The sequence below is a fragment of the Phlebotomus papatasi genome, chromosome 1 (genome assembly GCF_024763615.1).
Source record: "Phlebotomus papatasi isolate M1 chromosome 1, Ppap_2.1, whole genome shotgun sequence".
Classification (NCBI taxonomy): Eukaryota; Metazoa; Arthropoda; class Insecta; order Diptera; family Psychodidae; genus Phlebotomus; species Phlebotomus papatasi.
In genome coordinates, this window is record NC_077222.1 from 29,704,604 (window position 1) to 29,720,402 (window position 15,799).

At 33.6% G+C, this 15,799-nt stretch overlaps 1 protein-coding gene across 1 annotated transcript; it reads right to left on the bottom strand.

The window, feature by feature from the left end:
- Positions 1–634: 634 nt before the first annotated feature.
- On the bottom strand, positions 635–12,231 carry LOC129799607 (ATP-binding cassette sub-family B member 6). Its single transcript, XM_055843637.1, has 7 exons — positions 11,981–12,231; positions 11,428–11,565; positions 11,159–11,354; positions 10,897–11,096; positions 6,100–6,982; positions 1,892–2,888; positions 635–1,543 (listed from the first exon to the last, which is right to left on the bottom strand). The coding sequence occupies exons 2-7, from the start codon at positions 11,526–11,528 to the stop codon at positions 1,359–1,361; spliced, it is 2,562 nt and encodes an 853-aa protein (XP_055699612.1). The 5' UTR covers positions 11,529–11,565; positions 11,981–12,231; the 3' UTR covers positions 635–1,358.
- Positions 12,232–15,799: the final 3,568 nt, after the last annotated feature.

Genomic DNA, 15,799 nt, shown 5'->3' on the forward strand with positions numbered 1-15,799 from the left:
TCTCCCCTACTGTGGTTATCATGTGAGATCCATTTTTCAATGGTCAAAATTTATCATATATACAAGCTTTATAATGGGAAAACGGGGGGAAATTTTTGTCTAAACCTTTCTGTAATACATTTAGTTTTCACACAAGTTGAATTAAAACAAGGAATTTCACATTTGACCTTAAAATACCTTTAAAATCATAAAATGAAAATAGAATCCTAAAGTACAACTAAAACATATCCATTTGGGTCTTTCAACAAGAAAAGAAATTGACACTATTCTCAGAGTGCTCTACAAAATGAAAGAAGAAAGTTTTTCTCCGACGACTACACTAAATGATCAGACGCTGTTTAGAAGTAGCTTAACGACCCTCTCTGGAGTGCAAAATCAGAAAATTGTTCTACGTAGAGGGTCGTTCAGCCACCTGTAAGCAGCGTTTGATCATAAGTCATCGAGGAGAAGCTTTCTTGTCTCATCTTGTAGAGCACCCTGAGAAGTGCCAATTTTATTCTTTATGAAACATCATAATATCCGAAAAATACCAAAATATAAAAGGGTAACGAAAATCGATAATCAAGAGTTGCCTTACCTCTATAATGTGAATGAGCAATCCAACGAATCCAACGGAACAATTCCTAATAAAAACTTTCTTTTCCTAGTGTTTTTATTCAAAATAAATTATAGTGTTTTACAAAATATTGCTTTTACGTACTTCAGTTTTGGAAAAACACTATCACAGAGAAAAAGGTCTTTTCTTTGGAAAGCTAAAGGGTTTTCGGTTTCTTCATTTTATCGATAAATAGTTAGCTTTAATTTTTTAAACCAGCATTTTGTAAAAGAGAATGTTTAAAATTTGTGATTGTGCTATGAGTTTATGACTTTAAGCCACTACAAATCATTACATTGTATGTCAGCTTTTAAAACTACAAAATCAAGGGTTTAAAAATGTGAAGGTATAGCAATTTCTTGAAGTACCGCTCATCGAATCCTCCTTGAAAGCTCAACTTTAATGAAGATTCGTTTTTTTATATGAATATCAAAAAAAAATTGCTGTATCACAGAAAGTATATTTACTAAAAGAAGAGCCAAGAAAACTATCAAATCAGAAAGTAAAAACTAAATTTTTTCTAGTTTTTCTTGTTAGTTTTTCTAGTTAGTTCTAGTTTTTGGAATATAAAAAAAAAACAAAAACAAAAAATAACCAAATTTGAAGATAATGTCAAAACCAAAAGATTTGAAATAAAACAATTTTTTTAAGTTCTGAATAGATATATCTACATTATATCATCTACATCTTTGATAAAAATATAATTTGCTTCACACATTTTGTACAGACCTGTTTTTCCTTCCAAACCCTACACTCTTTTAAACTAATGATGATGATGGTGGACATATTGGCTATATCCTGGAGCTAGTTGTGGTTCTCCGCCTGGTTTTTGGGGCTTTAAGGGCTGCTGTAACTGTTCTAAGCCATTTCCTTGATCTCCTGCAGCTTCACCCTCAGCCTTTGCCTCTAGATTCTGCAGCTGTTGATTCCACATTTCCGCATAAACACCTTAAGAATAAAAAAATAAATAAATATACTCAGGATAAAAACACATTGAGCGATAAGCCGGTAGCCGTAAGGCTGTTGCGGAACAACACATAATTATTATTATATTATTTTAGTTTAGATTGTTGTTTTTCTTAGGCACTATTTTTATTCGGATCAGTAGAACCCATAATTAGTCGCGCTATTGACTGAATCGAGGAGTTTGACGGGAATTTTAGACAATAAATGTTTTTTATTAAGGTTCCGGCGACCAAAATGTTAGCTAAATTTTTTCGGCTACAAGCAACAAATCTTTATTTACTTTTCTTCGCGTTTTGGTTAAGAAATCATGTATTTTTTAGTATCCCTTACCGTCTTTGAGGAGCAAATCTTCGTGGCAGCCTCTCTCTACGATTACACCATCCTTGAGGACAACAATTTCATCAGCGTGAATAATTGTAGACAATCGATGAGCGACAATGATGGTAGTTCTATTGGCGCAGACTTTTCTTAAGGCTGACTGAATATTCCTTTCAGTCTTAGTATCCAGAGCACTTGTTGCCTCATCCAGCAACACAATGGACGGCGATTTTAAGATAGTCCTCGCTATAGCCACCCTCTGTTTCTCTCCACCACTAAGCCTCAATCCTCGCTCTCCAACCTGGGTATCGTACTGATCGGGGAACGTTAAAATTCGTTCATGTATATCCGCACTCCTAGCCGCCGTTATCACATCGATATCACTTGCATCAACTCTTCCATACTGAATATTGTAGCGAATTGTATTGTTGAAGAGGACCGTGTCTTGAGGTACAACCCCAATAGCTTTCCTCAGAGAAGCCTGCTTCACAGTCTTTATATTTTGCCCATCGATCACAATTGCACCTGAACTGACATCATAGAAGCGGAAGAGTAGCCGAATTATTGTACTCTTACCCGATCCTGAGGGTCCCACCAGAGCCATGGTCTTTCCAGGTGGAACTCTGAAGCTTACGTTGTCCAAGACAAGCTTTTCTGGACTGTAGCCAAATGAGACATTGGAAAAATCAATTCCACCGTTATAAATTAACATTGGCCCAGCTCCAGGAGCATCAATAACTTCCTGGTCTTCACGCATCAAGTCAAACATGTTCTCCATATCCACGAAATTCTTCTGAATGGCACGGTAGTAGGTACCAAACCAATTCAGGGGCACGTAAAGTTGGATGATGTAGCTGGCAAAAAGGACATAATCACCAACTGATAACCCCTTTTCGTAAGCTACCATGTATGCACAGAGCATTGATCCAGCCAATAATCCCGCGCAAACGATGATGTTTTGGGTTGTGTTTAAAATGTTGAACGTTACAAGTGAGCGCCATTCCTCCACCTGAAAATTTTACAATTCAGTTTGGAAGAAATGTAAATCTTAGTTAGTCTTAATTATTAATATGCGATACAGCATCCTATTTAGAAAGGCTATTATGCCTTCAGTAAAATTTCTAGATCTGTGTTAACCCTCTAACGGTGCTTTCTTTAATATGCGAAAAAAAGTTCTAAAACAATGTTTTCTAGGATAATTATGATCCAATAGTCGAAAAAACCATCGATTCTTCATTATCGTTTTTAGTTTAGGCCCTAGATGAGAAAATATAAAAATTTTTTGAAACTCTTTTTGCTTCTAAAATTCACATTTTTATTTTTTTCAAATGTTTTAAAATAAAATATACAAAGTAGAATGACATATCTTTCAGTAAAAAATAAATTTATTTTAGTCAAATAACTTTAAAACGGTATTTTTACAGAAATTGGAAGTGAGTTTCTTTGCACAAATATTTTTTGTTGCTTTTTCTCTGACCTGTCACACAAAACTGGGAATAACAACAAAACGAAGACTCAAAATGAGTTCAAACTTTCAAGAGATGTTTATAAGACTATTATCGAGGACACTATAGCACTTTTAAATAAATAAAACCTTCATTGTCGCTGTAAATGTGATGTTTGTGAAGACCGCCTGGAGGCGGTCTTACCCGTTAGAGGGTTAATTGTTTTTCATAGTTTTCCTGCGTTCGGGATTTTGTTTTTAGAAATTTAACTGCCACTCATTTTATTAGTCCAAAGCCCTGTGTGAATTGAAATTTACTGAATGCAATTCGAACATTTATTTAATGTTCGAAAATTTTCCGAAAGAAAGAGATTCGAAATTGAGACACTTGTTCTGTCGGACTTTGAATACCGATATTTCTGTTATGGATATACCATAATACATATGTTGCATAGTGTTATTTCCTAATAGTGAACAGGTTTTTATTCAAATTAGTATCAATATTACCATGATATGCACTGTGATATTACAGATTTTAAAGTTTTACGATTTGGAATTGGTGCGGTCAAAATCCCGGAAGGCTAGAATCCCGTAGAGACAAAATCCCGAATGGGTTTAAATCCCAAATAGCCAAGCCAATAGCTAAAATCCCAAATGGGCCAAATTCTCGAAAAACCAAAATCACAAACACTAATATCCCGAAAGGGCCAAGATCCCAAAAGCGAAAATCCCGAAAGTCAAAATTCCGAAACCCAAAATCCCGAATGGTCAATACCCTGAAAGGGACGAAATTATAGGAAAGATTATTTGTGGAATATTTCCGAAAACACAGAAAATTTTCTTTTGTCTCTAGCAAGTGTGAGTGCAATCGTGGAAGAAGCTATGACGTTTTTTTTTTTCAGGAATCTTCACCTTCGGAATTTTGACCTTTCGGGACTTTAGCTTTTCGCAATTTTGATCCATTTAGGATTTTGGCTTAATGGGATTCCGGCATATTCAGGATTTTAGCTTTGAGGATTTCGACTAATTCGAAATTTTTGCTTTAGTGATTTTGGTTTTCGGAACTGGTGTTCGGAATTTTGGTCTTTTTGAGATTTCAGTTTTCAGGATTATGGTTTTTGGGATTTTCACCGGGACCTGTTAAAAATATCGTTTTTTTACAATCTATTTATATGTTAAATGTGAAATTGAAAATTACAACATGGCTGCTCTTTAGTACATTCTGGACATTAATCTGATCAGTAATTATCGTTGAGAAAAAAGAGAGGCTGCGATTAACTTCTTTACGTCATAACTTTAACATTTTTTGGGTGTAAAAATATATCAACATTTTTTAATGTTAATTTTACACCTTTTAATGGTAAAATCAATATGAAAGAAGCGTAACTTTAACGCATAATACACCTAAAAAGAGTAATATTTACACCGTTTTCGGATCAATACTGCAGGGTAAAATTAACATTTCCGGAATGTTATTTTAACTTTTTCGGATTTCTCTCAAGTGATAGAATATTGAGTGCCAAATTATCAAATTGGTACTAATTTATTCTACTAATAATCTCTACAGAAGATCAACATATCGGTATGATCTATGCGAAAGATCGAGAGATGGCATAGACTGGTGAATAAAGTCATGAAATATACACACTGAGAGAAATCCGAAAAAGTTAAAAGAACATTCCGGAAATGTTAATTTTATCCTACATTATTGATCCGAAATCGGTGTAAATATTGTGCTTTTTAGGTGTATTGAGGGTTAAAGTTACCCTTTTTCATGTTAATTTTACACTTAAAAAGATGTAAAATTAACATTAAAAAATGTTGATATATTTTTACACCTAAAAAGTGCTAAAGTTACGAGGAAAAAAAGTTAATCGCACCCCTTTTTTTCTCAGTGCATGATCTTTGTAGTAATCGGCAGATTGGCATAATCTTCTCCATATCGATAGATAAGTACGATCCTTATTGAAAACGATACCATCGACGAACCTTATACTAAAAATAAGTTTACTTTGGATAAAGCTATCAAAGTTTATTATCACTAAAGCAAATATTGAGAAATGAAATTAATAATTTTTCATGCATTTCTCTAGAAAAGAGAATAGCAAGTCGCACATTAAAACAAATATTTATGAAAAAATATTTTGTTTGTTTTTTGCTTTACTTACAAAATAACCATTCTTATTTTAAAAAACTATAGGAAAGATCAGTGCGAAAAATCAACTTGTCATTCCTAATTCTTGTAAATAATTTACAGCTTTTTTCCAAATTCCGAAAAGTATCAAACGATCTTCAAAAAAATAAATTGGAATTGGAGTGATGATCCGATCTCCTCCAGACTTTATTATTCTTGCATGTTTCCGCTTTTTAAAACTTGGCCAACAGGATCACCGACTTGTATCAAGTTTAAAAAATATTTTCTCCAATTTTAAGCTTTCCCAAAATTATATTAATGGTGATTATTCCACTTTTAATTCTTAAATATTAATAATCCCTCGGCGTTATTAAAATCAGCATTCACATTATCTTTTTTATCTTTTACTTATACTTTTACACAACAATTTAAAGGTTTGCTCACTCAAGTGATGAACTTTCAAATTGTCTTGTGAGAGTTTTTCCCCAAATTTCTCTCTTATCTACTGAAGAATGTGAACTTTATGTAATAAGTAAGAGATATCACAGTCAATCTTTTAAATATCAACCCCAAATAGCTTCATATGGGAAATGTAGTATTTCTGATAAACGAAAAAAGAGACTTGAAAGTATTAGATCATACCTGATACTTTAGAATTGCCTCTCGATAGCAATCAACTTCATATTGTTCAGCTCCGTAATATTTAACAGTTTCAAAATTGAGAAGGGAGTCCACACTTCTTGCTTTCTGGGCGTTATCAGCCAAATTCATGAGTCTCTGGAATTTCGTCCTCCATTCCGTCACAGTGATGGTGGCAATGATATAGAGGATCATAGTTAGGAAAACAATGAGGCCGAACCATCCATTGAAGGCTGTGATGAAGAATACCACAGCAACGATAATGTCCACTATTGTTGGGACAATAGAAAAGAGGATATAATTGAGCAAATTGTTGATACTATCAGTTCCACGATCCATCACACGAAGCACTTCTCCGGTTTTTCGGCTCAAATGCCATCTCAATGATAAATTGTGCAAATGCCGGAAGAGTTCCAGTTCAATTTCCCGCGTTGTATACTGCTGAATGCGGATCCATAGGAATGAGCGCAAATTATTGAGCAATCCCATAGTTCCTGTACCACCGCCTTGCAAGAATTTAAACAGCACGTAGATGAGAATCCAATCCCAGCGGAATTTCATTGGCTGTTCTGTCAAACTATCAACAATTTTCTTGTTGTAGATGGGCACATACAGATTAATAACTCGTCCTCCGAGGAGAAGAAGAAAGCAGAAAATCACTCGAAATTGCAAAAAACAGTCCCTTTTGGGCCACAAGAATGGTGCCAGAGTCTTGATTTTGCTCCATGCATTTCTAAAGGTTGATTGATTGACGTCATCTCGTGAGGGAGCGATCAAATTCTCATAGTCATAGTACATCCCAGGAGCTTTTAGCCCAAGAACGAATATAAGAAGGCAAGAAACGTAGCGCAGAACAAAGAAAACAGTCTCAACTTTGTCTGGTAATCTAGAAAAATAATTAAGTAAAAGATTTTTTTAATTTCAAAATAAATTTAAACACTAGTTTAACGAAAAATTCACGAAATATTTTAAACAAAAAAACGTAAAACTTTCGAACAATCCTACATTATTTACAGTTCCTTAATCTAATTTATTAAATTTTATCCCAATTCCTGTCAAAATAGCATTAGCCACAATTCAATTTAAAGTTGAAGTTTGATTATCAGCAATGAAACCATATGAATCCATAATTATTTTCATCCCAAATGCAATTGTATTAATTCAATAAAATAATTACAACAATTGTATCAATTAAAGGGTTCTATAAAACGTTTTATATCATTTGTGAAATGCTAAATATCTTCTTTAAAAGATGATTGTTTAAAAATAAATAAAATTATCTATTAATTGAACGCCGTGAGAGGTCATTAAGAATGCGTTTCAACGGTTACTGAAATGAGATTTTTTACAATAAACTCTTTTATACACGGTTTACTTAAATAGTGTAATTATTTAAGAATAGAATTAGCCACCTAGAATTCGGATCAGACAAGAAAATGAAGGAAAATATTATCAAAATCGATGCAGTGTCAAACTTTCCGTGCATAGCTTCATGCTGAAACTTAGCATGACTTTCTGCTAAGCGAAGAAAGAGCAACTAAATGTAAGGGCCTTGACAGACATGAGGATTAGCCGAGAGACGGCTTAACGTAATTATATTAGAAATAATGGTTGAACTACATTTCCATCATTTTCCACTAATAAGACGTCTCTCGGCTTAAGTCGTAAGTGTGTCTAGGGCATAAGGGAAAGTGGCCTGCCTTTAAGTGTGGCAGCCTTTGAATATTTCAATTTTTCTCTTATTTTCCAAAGCAAAGACCCTATTCTCTCTGTAGTCAATAAAACTATCTATTTTCTACTAGCTTCGATTAACAAATTAGAATTTTTGCTTTGGGAAATAAGAGAAAACAATAAATTTTCAAAGACTGCCGCATTTAAAGGCAGACCACTTTCCATCTAACCCTCTCAGAGTATTTTTCTTACGTCATTGAAGAACTATTCTAACCAAAAATCCTCTCTGGGCAACTTTATCTATCAATAGGGTAAAATGGTACAAGTTGGACAGTGGTACAAGTTGAACAATGGTACTATTTGGACAGGGCTTTTTGTCTTGATAAAATTAGTACTTCATTTTTATTTGTATATTTTAAATGCTTTAGTTTTATAATTTGGTTCCTTGTGCTTAAAAACAAATTTTGTACTGTATTTATCAAGAAAAAACCATGTCCAACTTGTACCGGCGAATCGTCCAACTTATAACACTAATTCCAAACTATATCACTTTACCCTAGTTCATACGATTAACATATTTAGTAGAGGAAAGCTTTCAGGTTTCGCACACAATCTAGCTTCGAATACTTCATATTTTCATATTCCTTTAATAAATCTTACTTTTTTCAGGAAATGTGTGCCTAGGACCAGTTATTAAAAAAATATTTTGCCATTAGGTCAGATTCATTAAAGAAGTATAGGAAAAATTTGAAGTGTGCGAAGCCAGAGCGTGTTTGAAGCCTGAAAGCCCTCCCCTATACTATTAGGGGAAAGTGGGGCACCGCCAAACACTGCGATTTTTTAATCGGATATTCGACAGAAAATAAGACCTATTGGAAGTTATAGGCACTATAGGGATGCTTGTCCACTGAAGGAATGGTCGAGATAGTCCAAGTAGTTTAGAAATAAAAATTAGTGTTTGGTGGTACCCCGTGTTTGGTAGTGCCCCAGTTTCCCCTATTGCCATGAATGCGAATGAGTTAAAATGAAAACGAAATGTTAAAGAATAATTCAGACTATTTGAACTCTTGATTATGATTCTTCTGTGTTATAAAAACACTATACAATTTTACTAATCTGGACACGTCCATAATTCAAAGGGGTTTAACTTCAAAGTCACGAGTTTTTATATTTAGAAAAGTTGGGTTTTTTGCAATCGTCAGAACCTGATTCAGTTTGTAAAAATATAAACGGTTAAAGAAATTCCACAATTCTGTTGATAAAGAAGAGTTAATATAATATGTCCCACAAGTAGGACCTTGAACGAATTAGAGGTTCCAACTGAAGATAATGAATAACAGAGCAATAATGAAACAATTCTAAACTAGGGTAAAATGGGGTAATTTAGAACCATGTCTAATTTCGAACTTTGAGATTTCCTAACGGTTTTAGATGGCAAAAGAAAAAAATACAACAGAGAAATACTCTCGAATGTAAAGTTCTGTACTTCTTCGTGATTTTCTTTTTCTCTTGAATCTTCTGAAATGGTGAGAAAATTTTGAAATTCCAAAATAAACATCATTCCGAATTATTCCATCTTAACCTAATGGTACTATTCCAATAAAAAAGGAACATGTCTTTTTTAACAGTGTACTGTTCTCGACTGCTTCTGCAGTTTTGAATTTTTGTGTTGGTTCCTGTCTCGACTGTTTTCACCCAGTCCTCATCGTGTTTCAAAATCTCTAAATAGTTGTGACAGGAACCAACATAGGTCGATAATGCAAAAACACTTGAGAATTTCAGTCCGATCAAGTGTAGCAGAAAATAAACGGAAACACTAGACCTCTTTCGATTTTCACATTTTGATTCTTTATAACCGAAGTTTTGAAGATGAATCAGTAGGAGAATTCTGTAACGATATGACAATGTCATATTGTAGTAGGACTGTTGAGCCTAGAGGAGTCAGAAGGAGAAAGCCCGTCCTGACGAAGACTCTTAAGCCAAAGGTAGCACTCACTGTTCAGTTGGAGTGGTGATTCTCAGGATTGCCGAGTGCTATAATGGATAACACTATATTGGTAGTCTCCGCAGATAGATGGAGTAAGAACGGTCAACGGCTATATCCCGAAGACATATATGAAACTGCTTCCTCAATCGACCTTCACCAGCGAATCTGAGAGGAAGCCGAATTCGTGAGCTCTCGAGGAGGAGCAATAGAGGCTCTGTTCCGGGAGACTGCGATGAAGGGCACTCCAGCATGTTTCGGTGTTAGGTCTGTAGCATTATTGCTACAATATAACGAATTTTTGCGATAAATTCGAAAACAGGACAACAATAAAGGCTAATAAGCTTCGAGTGGCCATTACAAGAGGCTCTATAAAGCCCTTAGTAACTAGTTATAAATCTGATTTTCAATTATATTTTCCGAATTTTCCGTATAACAATTTTTAAATTTGTCATATGATATTGACATACTGTTACAGAATTTCCCTATATGTCCTCTTCATCCGGTCTCGAATCGTCGTAAGAAATAAAATTGCGAAAATCAAATGAGATGTAGTATTTTCGTCCACTTTCTTCTAACAGATAATTCATGGTCTTCGTAATAATTTGCCGTAACTGGCATTACTTCCTTGGAATTATTGATACATTAATTTAGCGATTACAGTTACGACAAAAGCATATTATGCATAGACTGAGAAAATTACTGTTATCCTCCGCAGTAAAGTAATATCGTATCCTTTCCTATCAACTATCCTTAAGATTATTAAAATTCGTACTAGATTGATAACGTAGTGGGTACTTTTGGGAATTAAATGATTAAAGTAAAGAAATATGTTTTGAAAAGTTGTCAAAATGTAAATGAAACAACGGTCAATGGAATTAACATATACAAGCTTATAAATTTCATAAAATTAAATAAGCTTTAAACTAATAAATTATTAAACCTATTGAAATTGTTCATTTTCAATTAATAAATGCACAGTGCTGAATACTAAAATTCGCATTTGAAACAATAAATGTCAATAGAGAGTAAAATAACATAAATTGAAAGCCTTCATAGCTTTAGATAATTAGAGAACGCGAAACAAATTAAACATATTATGGAACTCAATACTCAATTACATGGCGATAATGCTTTGGACTTACGTTTTTAGATTGAACCACCAGCCTTCCTGCCTCAAATTCACAAATGCCAAATTCTCAATGATGAAAATCATTGTCCAGAATAGAAGTAGGACTAGGCCATGACCCCTGGTTGGTACTGATGGTAGTAGATAATTACGCTCCTTGCTGAGTAAGAGCACCGAAAATGGATACATCCAACACGTCAGGACTAAGCTTAAAACCTGGCGAAAGCAAGAAGTTAAAAAGAATGAAGAAACTACCTATTTTGTGAGGCTGTACTTACCATGTAGCCATAAACGGGATTGCTGAAATACGCTACTGTAAGGAGAAATCTCACAATAGCTAGAAAAGGCACGAAGAACAAGAGGAAAACTTGAAAATTGTACAAGGATGATTTAGGAATAACCGCCGTTTCACTGATTGGTGATGCATACTTCTGGTACATGTATAATTGTATAGAACCAAACAACGATAGAAATCTGAAAGAAAGATTTTTTTTTTAAATTGTCTCATTGAACAGTGATAAGAAATAGAGGCGGTAACTAATCTTACCCGGCAACTATTGAGATGGACACTGTGCTGAAAAAGCATTGTGTTAAACCATGATTTATCCATGGGACAGTGATGGTATCATTTGGCGGACAAAATTCCATTATGCTTTGAGGCGCAGATTACCATTCACTATAAAATCTGCAAAGAAAAGTGAAAGAATTTCACTCACTGAGAGACTAATCCACCAAGTTTCCACCTTAACGTTCAATAGATGAATGGCACTTTATGGCAACGAAATGACTAGAAGTAGATTATCTATCCACACTGATAAGAGATTTTCAAGTACAGAGCATATCGCTACATATGAGGTGTAAAAAGTGATAGTGTTCCAATTATTTGAAGAGTAAACCCTCGTACTACACGTGAGAGAAAATTACTTTCCTTCGAGAAAAAAGTTTCCTTAATCCAAAAAATATCGTAAAATTGTGAAATAAATTTTCAAAGGGCCTCTTAGGTGATAAGCTAACTTTTCTATTATCATCCACTCGAGCCATTCGTAGCCAAATTATAATTTTAAATTGATCTAAATGGTATCTTCTACATATTTACTTACCTTCAATATTGATTGAATTAGCAAGTCGTGCCAATTGCCGACGACAAATTTTCAATCACCGTAATTCCTTTTCAAATTATTTTGTCATAAAGGCAAGCTCACTGATAAAACTATTACATTTCACACGACTTTCACTGATCAGGAAGATGAATAAAATTGTAAATAGAATGACAAACGTAATAAGAGAAAATTGCAACTCACAAGCATATCGCAAGAAATCTAACATTAGATATGTCAGAGTCACAAATGCCGAAGTACAAGAAAGTTAGGCATTTGATTTCTTTGTCGTGGGCTACAAATGCCTGGGTTTGAACCTTTGCTGTTATATCAATGGCAATAACGGACAAATGGATTCAAATTCGAAAACTTTATCTCATACAAGAAAGCAATAGGGGTCAGAAGGGTCATATGGCCATGCAATATGGTATGTTAAAAAATCTTTTACGCAAAAAAGTTTAGCAAATAGAATTAAAAATTTAGTTAATAAATCACCATGAATCACCTGGAGTACCAGCGATTGTACTATCTGCCTTTACTTTGCTGCGTAGTCGTTTGATGCAAAGAAAATGCAGATATCACAGTTTCTGTTAAGTGACGAAATATATCGACCACTTTTAGAATATAAGTTGAACAACTCGATTTCTTACAAAAATCGTTTTATTTGCTTTTCGGACACTTCTTTATACTCTCTACCTTCCCCGTGTATATTACTTGAAAGATAATTATTTTAAAATTTATAGAGATTTTAAATCTCAAAAATCCTATAGTCTACATGTAAAATCTCAGCTTCAAAACGCAATCCTGTAAAATTTGCCTACTGCGAGTTAATCGTTTCTTATTCTGAGTGATCGATATTATCACAGATGATTTAAGAACTCTATCGTGAATAATACAGAAAAAAAATATTTTGTAAAATTATTCGTAAATGTTTGTGAATTGCCACTGAGGATTTTCGAAATGCTCATAAATCTGGTAGTAAATCGTATAACTCACAAAAATTTCGTAAAAGTTTGTATTTTTTCCATTTTTTCACAAATATTGTTCGTAACATGATCATTCGCCGAGTATTTTTATTCTTTCACAAAGATTTACCAATAAATCGTAAACAGTGTCACACAAAAACGTACGAGCAAATGTTTGTAGAACAATAAAAAAAATGCTCGTCAAGAGATCATCTTGATGTTACGAACAAGAATGTTTCTGAAAAAATACAAACTTTTACGAATGTTTTAATGAGTTAATAAGGTATAGTACCCTCACTCGACCAGGTTCCTCGATTCTACCGGTGCTGGGTAAATTTTTGAATGTTTGATGATCAATTTCATCAATTTCTATGAATTTGTCACTGGTTCGTATTATTCATGAAATAATTGACCTATTAATTTTAGATCATACGCAAAATATTATAGCAAATATAAATAAATTGAATAAATAAATCTACCGGTCGAGACGAGGAACTGGTCGAGCGAGTGCACTTTACCATATACGGTTTATGAGCACTTCGTAAGTCCCTATAGAATTCACTAACGTTAACAAAATATTTTTTCTGTCAACTCAAAAATAACAAAAAAGTGTCATATGATTTAAGAAACGTCCTTAAAAGAAAAGCTTAAAAAAATATGGTAAACTGAATCGCGAATTATATAAAACAAGGAAATGAAATATTAAAAATAATTCTTCTTACAGCATTGGAGTACAGTACGACTCCAATAGAGTAAAAACATTTGCTTCTTATTTTATCTTCAATATTCTAAGTTTTTAAATTGTTGCAGTTACTATTTCACTCGTTAAAAATTTTGTCAGGTTCTTACTCAACAAAAGTAGTTTAAAAATTTGACATTAAACCTGAAATTTTATATATTTTTCACGATGTTTTAAAATTTTTGGAGTTGACTCTATCAGAGTTGTACTGTATTTTTAATTTGAAAGTTAAAATGAATCCAACTAAAGCATTACACACTCTAAATATAGAGTTCTTAGAAAATTTTCAAATGACGGAGACCTAAAATTCAGATGAAAAGCTTAAAACAGCAAAAGTCTATATAGAATAAATAATATTTTATTTGATTATGATTGTTGAAACAAACTTTTAATTAATAAAACAACAAAGGAATTTGATTTTTCTAAATTCCACATCTACTTGACAAATATTTAACAAAACTCTTTTCTTATTAGGACTCAAAAGTTTACATGCAAAAGTTTAATATAATAATTATAAAAACCTCTTTCATTATGAAGTTTTATTTTTTAACTGAATTACAATAAAATAAAATGATAATATTGAAGTCTATCGAATGTATAGAAGATTCATTGTAAAACACAAACCGACGTAATATAGTTAACGAGGTGGGGGTTCCGGAAATCGTCGGGAAAAATACTTCACTCAGGGAAAACTCATCAACTTATCGCAGAGCTTTCGGCTCGGTCTCCAAGCATTCATCAGTGGTCAAGTCTTTCAATTGTTCTCTGAGATTCGTTCATTAATTGGGTTAGGATATTCACAGGGCATACAGAGGGAATGGGGGCACTTGTTTTATAATTTTCTAGGATTTTTCCAACACCGTTTTCCACAATTTTCTTCACTTTTTCTTCCTTCTTGGGCTTTGTTCAGGTATCTAAATCGGTCTTTGTCCGCACTGATCTCTTTCCTAGTCCAGAGGTTAAGCAACGGTTTTTCTGTTTGAGTCCTTTATGTCCGTTGGCAGTTTGATGTTCCAGAAGGGGAAAGGGAAAAAACCAGAAGCAAATTCAAACTGCCAACGGACATAAAAGACTCAAACAGAAAAACCGTTGCTTAACCTCTGGCGAGGGGTAACTCATTTCGGGGAACTCGAGCCAATCTGGCTGGGGAACCCATACATTTTTTTCAGGAAACCCGGGGAACCCATACATTTTTTTGGGAACCCGAGCCAATCTGATTGATTATGAATTACCCCTTGACCTCTGGACTAGGAAAGAGATCAGTGCGGACAAAGACCGATTTAGATACCTGAACAAAACCCAAGAAGGAAGAAAAAGTGAAGAAAATTGTGGAAAACGGTGTTGGAAAAATCCTAGAAAATTATAAAACAAGTGCCCCCATTCCCTCTGTATGCCCTGTGAATATCCTGACCCAATTAATGAACGAATCTCAGAGAACAATTGAAAGACTTGAGTAAGTGTAAGAGGAAAATTTGTACAATGATTTAATTAATAAAGAATGGCTCTTTTTCTTTTTGCTCCAGCCACTGATAAAGGCTTGGAGACCGAGCCGAAAGCTCTGCGATAAGTTGATGAGTTTTCCCTGAGTGAAGTATTTTTCCCGACGATTTCCGGAACCCCCACCTCGTATAGAAGATTAATAAAATTACCATGAATATTAAATTAAATTAAATTTACTTAATTTTAAAGTAATTTCGTTGCAAATATGGCAAAATTTGGAAGATGAAAATAGAATGTAATCAAATCAACCATTTAAGAACGATTTGGTCACCCATTATCCATAGAAAGAATAATTTTTCCTGGCTACTTAAAGTTATTTCCTTTTAATATTTGTACATAATCGTAAAGTAAAAGGTTGTAGGAATCTATATTATGTTTTGCAAATCTCCAAATATTTACTGTATAGTAAATATATAAGCTCAAAATTGACAAATTTTCAACTTTCCGTAGTAATAAAAGATTTTTATTCTTTTTATATTTCTAGTTTTTGTTTTAAGGAAAACCCTTGTGGGAATGGAAACTACCATACTTTTACATAATATTTTTCATTAGATTCTGAAAATATCAATCATTGGTATCGCTATAAAATAAATTAAATTCTTAGGCTATTTTTATCCC

Coding starts and splice junctions, on each gene's coding strand:
- LOC129799607 (XM_055843637.1), bottom strand. CDS start 11,528: ATGGAATTTTGTCCGCCAAATGATACCATCACTGTCCCATGGATAAAT. Junction 11,355..11,427: donor TCCATCTCAATAGTTGCCGG/GTAAGATTAGTT, acceptor TCTTTCTTTCAG/ATTTCTATCGTTGTTTGGTT. Junction 1,544..1,891: donor AGATTTGCTCCTCAAAGACG/GTAAGGGATACT, acceptor TTTATTCTTAAG/GTGTTTATGCGGAAATGTGG.